This window comes from Epinephelus moara, chromosome 8 (assembly GCF_006386435.1).
Source record: "Epinephelus moara isolate mb chromosome 8, YSFRI_EMoa_1.0, whole genome shotgun sequence".
NCBI lineage: Eukaryota > Metazoa > Chordata > Actinopteri > Perciformes > Serranidae > Epinephelus > Epinephelus moara.
In genome coordinates this window covers 28769885-28781583 of record NC_065513.1, presented here as the reverse complement: position 1 = coordinate 28781583, position 11699 = coordinate 28769885, and the positions used below count along the sequence as shown (strand labels likewise).

Sequence of the window (11699 nt, the reverse complement as noted above, 5' to 3'; positions counted from 1 at the left end):
GAGTTGAACTGAGAGAGTAACAGGAGTCCATGGTCCTCTTTGCTCCGCTGCGTCCGTTCGCATGTAATTAAATAGCACCGCGCGCACTTATCGGTCGGATCTGACAGTAGAGTTTCTAAAAGCGGTCCCTGTCCTGCGCACCTCTTCCCCCAGTCCCCTTCCAGCTCTACCTCTCGGTAATTGAATTAGCTCGGTTTTAGGCGGGGGAGGGGCTTGGCTTTGTTCGAGCGACGCCCATTCAAATAATTTCAAACCAATGGGACTATCCCCCGCTCCGCCGTAACCAAACCCACTCTCTCAGTCGGCGTCTGGAGCTGCCTGCCTTTGCCCTCACCTTCCTGCGTGTCCCGGCGTCTTAAAACCCAAACACAAGCAAGAGGAAGCCTGCACGGCGCGCACATGGGAGAACGCAAGATTTTTTCTCAACCTGCACGTCGCACGATGGCTCATATATGAGGAGGACACTTTGGGATGCGGACATAAACACGCGTCTCCACGGAGAGAAGCGCATGAGAAAACACAACGCTGTCCGTCCTCTCTCCGACGCCGAGAAGGACTCCTCCCCACCTCGGCTGTGACACCTCCGGTAAATCGCCCGAGAAAGGATAACAGTCTTTTTTCTTTACGCCGGAGACAAAAGACCGAGTCTAACATTACCATTCATCTGCCAGTGACTGCCTGGCTGTATGGCTTTAAAAAGTTGCCTGGAGAACATGGACATCTGACGTGCGCCACACGGCGTCATTGGACACATTGAGCCTCTCTCTCTTTCCCCCCCATCACATCTTGGACTGACTAATCCCCTGCGCTTTGGGTTTGGAGTAAGAAGAAGTGTTCAGCAGTTGTCATTTGCCCTGACACAGGCTACATCCAGTAGCTCCCTGCATAAAGGGGAACGTTACCACACCGTAGAAGACACTGCCTGTTGTGCTGCGCATTTGTGCTGCTGCTGCTGATCTCACTGTTTGTGCATTAGTGGGAGAAATATTTTGTCAGCCCACCACGGATTTGTCAGAGCTGACATCCTGCATAACATAAAGCCTGTGATTCATCCGGACCCTCGACCTGCAGCAGAGAGGCAACACAGTGACGCGTCGGTTTTGTAACTTCAAATTCCCGTCAACCTGAACAAGTGTCATCTCAAGTGTCCCCCACGAATGGTCACATTCTCGCTGCTCCCCCACGCGTTTTCTATGTTGTGCGCATTTCTGTTTGTTTGGCATTCACAAACTGCGCCAGCAACACGCGGCCACATGTGAATGAGACTCATCACCTGTCCCGGTTGAAGCGCCCGTTACAACTCGACTGACTGACCGACACTGAAGAGGAATACGTGCCGAAGTTTCGCTGTAGTGATGCTGCAAATGGAAATGGTCCTCTTCGTCTGCCTGGTGCTGTTGATGTGTGTATTTAGCCAGGAGCCCAGTTCCAAAGTGGTGGCCGACCGCTACGCCGTCTTCTGGAACCGGACCAACGCCAAGTAAGTGGCCTCGCACCGGGCAGCTTTTGCCGCGGAGAGTCGGCGATGTTCCGTCTCCTCGCATCTGCATGAACCACGGGGTTCGCAGGTTTGCTGGACCACATCGGTGTTTATTCTCCGCAGTGAGGGCAGTGAGCCAGTAGCTGTAGGTACAGGCTATAGCTGAGCATGGGAACAGGAGTGTAAAAAAAGCCTACTGTGTCTTATTTTCAATACGTGACTGCTCATTGTCAGCGCGTCTCTCTAGGAAACTATAGATTAAAAGCGTGCGTAATAAGGCCCGAGCGTTGCATTCATCGTCTGCTGTTGCACCCGCTGTCAATATTGTCCAGATAAGGAAATTCACCGTTTCATTGTGAGTTATTGTAGCTGTAGGCACAGGTTCAGAGCTGGAACAGGCTGTAAAACCTGGAGCATTATCTTGTGTTGTTTCCCAGTCCGGGTGGACCCCAGTGGACCCATTAACACCAGTATCAATCTAGTCTCAACCAGGCTGAACACCTAACAACCAGCACAAATCCACAAAGTCCATTAAATGTTGCTCTTCATTTACTCACTTCACACTGCGTAGGTTCGCTTCCCTGTTTCAGAAAGTTGTAGGCCAAATGTCTCAGACCTGTGTAGTGAGAATTAAAGGCAGCTTTTCTATATGGTTCTATGTTAAAGGCATTTACTGTGTGGCTTCTTCATTAACTGCCGACACTAAATGGAGGCAGTGAGAACATAAAGTATCAGTCACTATTAACAGCTCCTTTTTACAAAATTCAGTGCAGTTACCATAATGTAATTTATGGGCATACAAGCGTCTAAGCACAGCTGAAAGTACATAAAGCAGCGCTCCAGGAATATTATAAAGGCACCGTGGCAGACAAATGTCTCACAAACTCGTCTTAAAGTAGCAAAGACACCCAGTAGGCTGGAGCCCCAGTGGAATATTGGGCCATTTTTCTTCTATTCATCTTTAAAATAGTTCTCGAATAACTTTTTTCTTTGAAGAAACGTTCCCTTGAGCAAAATAGTATTAATTTTAGTTCAATTCAGAAGCAACAATACGGTTTTTGTGCCGCATTACAATGTTGGATCATTGAAATTTGGAGCACACTACTGTAAAAAAAAAAAAAAAAAAAAAAAAAAAATCCAAGGAAAGTTGGTGAGGACGATTTTTGAAGATTTTTAGGGATCAAATAATAGATTTGCTAAAATTAAACCCTAAATAATGAGAATAAATTCAGGATCATAAAACCCAGTGAAGCGTAATTGTGATAACCAGGAACTGTCCCATTCAAAACTTTTGAAAACTTCAACTCTGTGCAATAGTGTGCTGCCTACGCTTCTAAAATAGACACAACTAAAAAATACAGTGATTTTTTTTCTAGTTTTTGCGTCTTGGTGAACAAGAATGGGTGCTCATTCATAAGTCCAGAGGCACACGTCATATCCTGATGTGTCTCAAAGTAAAAATACTTAAACAATTAATTTAAATATCGACAAACGGTTTAGGAATGAAACGTGTGCGCCTTTCACTTTCCATTTATATCAATAAAAGGACAAGTGTGCGTTCAACATTAGACTCAGCTCTGTTCATAGTGAAGTGAGGATTTTCTGTGCTAAGATGGGCCACAGGAGAGAACGTCAGCAAAGTTAAAAAAAAGTTCCTCAGATGTGCTTCAATCCTGGAGTCAAACGGCTCTCCACTCGGACAGGCTCCAGTCAACTTCAGTGTTCAGTGTACATGTTTGTCGAGACAGTGTTTCCCACTAAAAGTCCCTCATGGAGTCAGACTGTACAGCCTTGTCCCCGGCTTATTAAGTCTAAACACTGCTGGTGGAGTTTACAGAGATCTTTCACTCAACTGCCAAGGGTACTTAGTATTTGTTGAATAAAATCCTCAGCTTAGCCTCCAAGTGCACACAAAGCCATTAATAGCACATGCTGAATTTGTTGCACAACTATTTATATTCAGTTTGAAGTTTCGGAAAACATGATTTATTGCTCGAAGCAATTAGTGGTCAGGGGTACAAACGGAGGGCTGACTGTAAGCCCTCTCCTGAAGTCGGGGCAAGTCTAGCGGGGTGCGTAGATTCTCGGCCTGATATACCGTAGACCATGACTGTTGTGGTCTAAGGTCTTTACTCCGACTTGCCCAGGCTGTTTATTTATGGAGCGCTTTCCTCAACATAGGCAAACACAATTTTGAGTCGAAGCTAGATTTCTGCTGTTGATAGACGTACTTTCATTACAAAGTGCAATTTCTTTTTTCAACAAAAAAAAGTTTTGACTTGACTGGCCGCTCAGTTAACTTGATATCTTCCAGATGTGCTGACAAGTTTTCTCACTTTCAGTGAAGGAAAAAAGTGTTGTTAGAAAAAAAAAGAAGGGAAATTTAAGTAAATCTGTTAATCTCAGATCTGACACACTAACGCTGGAACAGAGAGGGGGAGAAAACAAGAACTCTGTGATCCCCTTGGCTGCATGCATGTTGTGTCTTCTACTCTCTTTGCATCCAAAGTCAAATCAGAGAAACAGATAGCTTCCTGAGCCTGATCCGTTTCTGAGGCCTTGACTCGCCCGAGGAAAGGAAACAGGTTTTCACAGAGGCTGTAATGCTGCTAACACCAGTCACTCCGTTCTACTTACTCTAAATAGAGTTTGTTTGACTCTCACCCCTGCAGGCCTGAGGCAGGAAGCCAGAAAGGTAACGCAACAGCAGGGAGGAGACGGAGAGAGAGAGAGATAGAAAACTCGTCTTATTGATGACTCAGTTAATAAATATTGAGTCTCTTTCTTTATGCATTACTGTACAAAGCTGGTGTGGCACTGCAATGTAACTTTTAACACGTCTGCCTTTGTTCTGAGGCTTCACAGTCATACTGAAACTTATGCTGCCCCAAGGATTTACTGTGAACGCCCCACGCACTCAAACAGGCACATATGTTACTTTATGATTACAATCAATTCAAATTAACACTGTAATTTGTCATAAATAATATTAGCAGCTGACTTAGATTTCTTGAAGTTTGACTTTCTTTGTATTCCTCCTCGTTGTTGCCTGATCACAATCTCCAGGGCTCGTTTTACTACTCTCAGAAAAAGCCATTTGTTGCCATTCATTTTTGCACCGTGCGAAACTGCTGCAGCTTCCACAGTCAGATAATCCATCACACTAAAGCTGTAGTTTGAGTTTGGTTTTGTCACTAAATCTGTTTTGCCTTGAAATCATTGTGCTCAAGTTGAGTGTTCCACATCAGCGTGTGCATTACGTTCTGCTCTGCTTACTTAATCACCTGAAATGGAAATACCAACTATAAAAAAAAAAACGGTTTTACTTACAAAATTTGTCACACTTGTTTCCTACAATAAATTTGACGCTTAAAACTAAAAATTTGTATTTAAAAAGTGACCAGAACAGAGTAGAATATTAAACTGTCTCATTACGTGTGGCTTGTACTGCAAAGTGATTGGACAAAGGGTAGATGCAGACAGAAAATAAGCAAAGGGGTTAAAGACTCAAATAGTCACTTCTGCTGTTGACTGAGTCAGTGGTAGACAAAACACAGACGTGTAGACACGTTTACAGCTTCACATGTCAGGAGTTTTTAACGGGGAATCTCAAATTAGGAATTTTAGTGTTTGAAATGGGACAGTTTGTCAAAAAAAAAGAAGGTTTTCGCTGTTGGATTTTCCAGCGAGAATTATAAGCAATTGGTAGATTAGTGTGGAATTTTATGTTGGTTTAGTGTATTGTAATTTTTGTTAGTGGTGCCACGGTTTCTTCTGCTGGGTGTTTGTGTTGTTGGTGTTTGGGGTTCGGGGCTGAGGGGATTTCCATGGTGTGCTGTTGGCGTCAGTCCACCGTTGTGTTTCACAGCTCCAGCATGAGACCAGAAACTTGCTAGCTGTTAAATATTTCTTCATCTCCTATTTGTTCACCTATCTCTTGCTGTCACACAACCATGTTTCCTTTTTAGTGGTGATTTTTTTCCAGCATTTTGCCCGTCGAAAAGTTATTTTGAGAGACAGAGTAGTGAAGTGCTGAAGTTCTCTCAGTCCTCGGAGAGTTTCTCCAGCTTAAAGTAAGTTAAAATATAGGGACATTTCACTCTCTGGATTCTGCCCTCTGCTTTCTCGCTGACTGTCTTTGCTTGTGAGTATTTATTCTAATGAGGGGACAGCCAGTGGCTCTAATGATGTCTCAGCTGTAATGCCGAAGAGACGGCCCTTCCCTTCCTTTCTCCCCCTCTGCCCTTTCTTCTTCCCCATATCCCTCCTCGCCTTTCTCCCGTGTTGCCTCTCAGCGCTCTGCCTCTCCCCGTCTCTTTCTCTCTGCCTCCCTCCCTTCCTCTCCCTCTCTCTCCCTCTGTCTGTCTCTCCTTGCCGGGCACAGAAAATGAATGAATACAATTAGATATTTCGGGAGTCCCTCCACGGTTGATGGTGAAGAAAGACGCGCAGAGGTCAGGCACACTCTGAGAGGAGCTCAGGGAGAGGTCACACACATACAGCGAGGAATAACGAAGCAGAAAGTTGGCCTGTGAATGACAAACTAGTAACCAGAACTCTCCTTGAAGTGTGCGGCGTTATTAACATGAACAGTTTGATGCGGTTGTGGTCATGCAAATTGCTCAAGGTGATTTGTATTTTGCTGCATAATTTGTAGCTCAACAAACAGCCTGGAAAGCAGTTTTGTAACGTGCTGTAACTGGAGGCCGTGCGTACAGTAGCTGTGTCGCTGGTTACAAAGACAACTTTCCTTTGTTGCAGTCGTGCCTGGCTCGTCTTTGTCTGTGCGTGTGCATGTTTTTGTGTTCTAGTGTGCTTGCAACGTAGCAAATGAGCCACGAGGTCATATAGGGCTTGTTTCCTCTCCCTCAGACTCATAGATACCAGAATAATTACATCTCTCTCCCTTGGACTTCTCATTACCTGTCACAGACCAGTGGGACATGAATAAGCGTCTTGTCAATCTGTGCTTGTATGTGTGTGTGCGTGTGTGCAAACGCTGACTGTACACTAACAAAGGCGAGCACACATGGAGGCTGAAAGTTAACCCATACACCCATCTGTGTCTCACAGATGTGAAAGTGATACATTGCGATGTTAACTTTTTTTATAATAAAAAATCTGAAAACCTGTGATTTTTAAAATCAACTTTATATTTCCTTTGATTGCTCAAGTGGGTCGTTTTTGACCCCATGCTAGTCTTTTCTGGCCCCCTTATCATTTTTACACTTACTCGCTTTGAGCTGTGTTTCACTCTCTCCTCTCCTGTGCTCTGGCTCTCGTTCTCTCCCTCCGTCTTTCTGTCTGAGGGCTGATTAGTTCTCGTTAATGACCCCTTGCTCTGTCATTCTTTTATGCCTGTGGCATTGGCAAGCACAGGCACCGGCCGAGCTGCGGGGACAAGCGAGTGTAGGGGACACAAAGAGAGCGAGGACGAGGATGAAGAAAAATAAACACAGGACCTGACGGAAAACTAGCAAAGTGAAATGATGGCGTTGTGCGATGTTATACTTCTATTAGGTCTAAATGGCACTCTGTGTTTTCTCACCAGACCTGTAAATGCACTTTCCATTTAAATTAGATTTTTTTCTATTAACTAGAAAATGAGCCCAGCAGGCAGTAGTCAATGCTTAGTCAATGTGCTTGGCAGAGCAGCTGTTCTTCAGCGCGCGGTGGAAGAGGGGGAGGACTCTTGGCCGTGACCCTTGTGGAGGTGCTATGCGGCGGACAGAAGCAGCCCTGTCGCCGGGGGTGCCTGGTGGTCAGGCTGTAGTCTTGGATATGCTAATCCTAGTGAAGCAAAGGCAGCCTGCAACTGAACAGAAAGACATTCCCAACATTTAGTATTTTTATTGTGTATTTAAAAAGATATTTTACATTGGATTATTGTTGATTTAATTATATTTATACGAATTATTGATATAAAAATAATTTTGTTCTTTAAAAGTGGTGGGTTGTTAGTTTGACAGTAAAACAAACACAGCGTCAGAAAAACTGTGTTTGCTCATAATAAAATAAATATTACTCATACTCCAACCAAGGCTGATAGTGTTGAATTCATACTAAGAGCCTTAAAAATACCACCGTCAAGTTAAATGTTTGGTTATCCAGCAAAGAGCAGACAGGATCTGTGATTACACTGACAGAAATGGACAATATTGAATGGCAGCTTTACTTCAGTTGCACATGTTTCCCTCCCTTGCCTGGGGAACCAGATTTTTAATGTCCAGGTTTTTGTTTTCAGAGTAATCACTCCAAGGTCAGATGGAGTGCTGAAATGCTGCTATCAGCTGGGCGATCTGTCTTTTAGCCCTCATTCAACCCGTGGCTTTCAGGGGAACGCTCCTTAAAGCACTACTTGGAAACAATAAAGTATTAACCAGCTTATGCAACGCCCACATGTGCAAAGCAAAATGCAAAACTTATATTCTGCCAATGATAAGAATACTGCTTCCATGTTTTGCTCGTTGGTTGCTACTAGATGCATGTGCTTGTTTATTCAGCGGCTAATTTTCTTTCTCTATCCCTGCTCCCACTATATCAGTTTCCCTTGAAATTTCAAAGTTGTGGAAAGTTTTTTTCTCCAACTGTTTCTTTATTTCTCCTAAAGTTACTCTGTGCAGCTGTGGGAACAGATCAGGCAATCCAAGGTTGTATTTTACTGTGAACACCTGAGTAGATTTGTAGTTGAAAGACAGACAAAAAAATCTATTTGGCTGACTGGTTTTATTGGCTCCCATATCAGAAAATATTATGTTTCATTTTAAGAGCAGGAAGGCGTGATTAACAGGAATACAGGACCGCTGCAGGTCCAATAAGCGTCGCAGCGCCACTCCTGGTATCTCGCTATCGTGTATTACAAGTCCTCGTTCGTGGCTGAAAATGGCGCTACCATATCCTTCACCTCCTCTGCTCTCCTCTGTAAGATGGAGGCTCAGAAGCAGCTGTTACTGTAGTAACGCTTGGCTGATCTATCATCCCTGACCAGAAAGGGGCGCTACTGAGAGAGGTCTGATACCCTCTTGTGCCCTCTGCTCACAGCCCAAAGCATGTCATGAGTACAGTTGGAGTGAAAGCTACATACATTTGCTTGATTTAAACCAGCTCTTTCTGCTTTGCTTGATTTGACCTCGTTAAACTCATTTACTGTCAAAGTCATATTATATTTACAGGAACTACACCAGCATGTAAAGGCCAAAACGACTGATGGGTTTCAAAAACAATTTTTTTTTTCTCCTACTGTCACCGTTCACTATTCAACTGGAAAATGTGACGGGAACGATTGAGACTGTTCGCTTTTTGCCAGACACATTTTCCACAGATAATTCCTTTCATGGTAGGCTGGCTTCGGACCTTACACTGCCGTTTTCCTTATTTAACTTGGGGGGCTGCGGGGGAGTGACTGGATGTTTTTCTAGCTGGGCAGCAGTGTGGAGAATAGATCCCAGAAGAGAACACATCTCCAGCTTGTGAATAAAGACCTAATTGACGGGTTGTAGCCAGTTGTAAATGACTCATGAGGTAATTCGTCTTCACAGACAGACTGAGAAACACACAGGGGGACTGTACGATTGTATGCTCTGCTTTCCCTTTAGAATTGAGATCTATTTGGTTTATGTCCAAACTTTTACATCCACAAATAGAATTTTTACAAGTCCTAAAGCATTGCTTTTTAGCCAGAGATGGTGTTATCACCTCCTCACCCGTATAAAGTGAGCATCCATGAATCGCTTATACAGCTTCACTTGTTTTCGTTTGGCGTTTATTTGTTTGTGTTGGCAAAATCATGGAAAGGTGAAAGGACTAATTGATTCCCTGGCCTTGTTTTCAAAATGAACACCTCTTTGTAAAGTTCTCACTGCTGCTGCAATTTTCCACTGACATAAATGTAAATAAACAAACAATGTTGCTTTCACTTTGTTCAGTCTACCGTTGTGGCAGGGCGTGCCAATAATAAGCTATCTGCATTAGCCTGTTTGAATTGACAGTAGAGAAAAACACTAGCAGCCAATGCCCCCCCCCCAACGCTGGGCCGTGAGACTGAAAGGCGGCCATTGTTCTGCTCCCTCTGTCCACTCCACATAGCCAGGGCTGAAAGTAATGCATGCGCTTTAAACGGAGCGAGGAGGAAAAAAAAAAAAAGGGAGGGCAAAGGAGAGGAGTGAGGGAGAATGGTGTGAATGGCTCGGGGAGTGCACAGCTGAAGTTGTAGTACGCTTTCGGACAGAAAAAGGGAGGAGAGGAGGAGTATAATACGAGCGCCAGACACGAGGGGAGAGGCATGTAGTAGCCAGGAGTGACAGCGAGTGTGGAAAAGAAGAGGTGGCAGTTTCCCTCATTTCCAACTAGCTTTATCCATCCTCTGTCATCTGCCTCCCTCCACACCATCCAGCTCCCCAGCCCCACCTCCCCGCCTTGTCTATCCTTGCCAGGGTTTAAAGATGCATGCGGCTTGCTGGCTCTCTGTCTGTCTCCCTGGTGGTGACCGTGGTTGGTTAGCCGGTGGTGGTTCTCCAGGGGACAGACACTGGGTCGTCACCCCGAGGAGGTGTCGTCTTTGCGGTCCGGGTTTAGTGACACTGGGGCTATTTTCTACAGAGACAGGATTAAAGCCGCTCAGGTTTAGACCCCTGCTTTGTTTCCTCTGACACTGAAGACTCCCACACACAGGGCTGTGTTTACTTGGGGGCTGGTGCTGTGGCACTAAGTTGCATCTCGGTCTTAACTACTGTGACACATTGCACACTGTGCCCTTGAAAGTGCGTTTTCCACTGAAATGCATGTATCACAGTCGGAACGCCAGGGTGTGTGCAATGTAGCGGCTTAATGGAGGGTTTCATTCCAAAATGCTATATATCTACTGCGGAGACAAATTGGTGCAATAAGAATGAGCTGTTTTTGTCCTCAGCAGTAGATCTACTTTGCAAGCGAAGGTCATAAAATGATGCGTTCCTTTCATTGTGATGAATAATGTGTATAATTATGCATGATTGTAATTCAAACAGTGGATATCTCATTTTGTAACAAATCTCTTCGTATTTGTGTTGGACTCAGCTCGTCTCTCTCGCTGCATCAGTTTGAAAGCCTGGAGTTTATTAGGGCTAAGTGATTTTGACCAAAAATAAAATGCAAAATTAATTTTTTTAGATCTGCTACCCTGTGTATATATATAAAAAAAACCTCCTGTCAAAATGTAAAATCAGCTAAACCGAACTTCAATGACTTCTCCTTTGGCATGAAAAGCTCTTTTTCAGATCTACTTTCCTCGATCCAAGTCTTTTATTAGGCAACAGATGCTTGTCTGATCTGAGCTCTAAGAAGAGTCTGGAATCAAGCAGATAATGAATCATGTTTAAAAATGTATAACACAGCTGAATCTGACGTCTTCAGATGAATCTGGGTTTGATGTTAAAAACGAGTGTTTTGTGTTTGTGGGTTTCTGTGTTTGTGTGCCTGCGTGTCTGCGCGTTTGCCTGCAACTGGTGCGCATGCACACGTGTGTAGTCACTCGTGCGCATGCGTAAGTGTGTGCGTGCGTGCATGCGTGGTTATCCTGAGCCGACCTCTGCATCGAGGCCCGCTTTAATGAAGCAGCAGAAACACACACCCGTTACTATAGCAGAGCGCAGCACTATTCTTGACCCAATTCTCTGAGCCTGCTCCTCTGAGAGCTGCTTGATAGTTTTCCCATTTTGTGAAGTTGCATTGTGTGTGTGTGTGTGCACGTCGGTCTTTGTTTACGTGTAGTGGTTGGTATTCCTGTGTGAAACTGTGCTGTGTATTTTTTTCCCCTGAAGGGAAAACGATTGATCCCCGGAATGTGTGATAAATCCCATCTTCACCCTCTCCTCTCATCTGAGCCCAGCTCTGACTGGTCTGGCTTACTCCAAACATTATCCCACATAACCAAATATGACACCCTAAAGTACATAGACGGACGGACACACTTATGCACACAAACACACACATACACACACTCACTCCCTGGTTTAGAAGGGTAGTTCATTATTTCTTTAGTGAGGTTCAAGTTGCAGGAGATGTGGTATTTATTCTGCTTGTTTATTTTCTTCTTCTAAATCAGCGAGCAGCGGGCCTCGGAGTGCAGCAGCCTTTGAACCGCAGCCTATCCCATGACTGCAGCCCTGGGTATTAACCCAGAGCCACTGAGAGGCTTAAAAAGCCATCAGCTCATTGTCCGGAGACACAAAAACCCCCTTCC

General features: G+C 44.5%; 1 protein-coding gene across 2 annotated transcripts in view; it reads left to right on the top strand.

Moving 5' to 3' along the window:
- The first annotated feature begins 297 nt into the window (after positions 1-297).
- The window catches only part of efna5b (ephrin-A5b), a 113878-nt gene continuing 102476 nt past the window's right edge, over positions 298-11699 (top strand). For both annotated transcript variants that reach the window (XM_050050925.1, XM_050050924.1), the window contains exon 1: positions 298-1480. In XM_050050925.1, coding sequence (XP_049906882.1) covers positions 1356-1480 — 125 coding nt within the window. In that variant the 5' untranslated portion in view covers positions 298-1355. The remainder of the gene's footprint in view (positions 1481-11699) is intronic.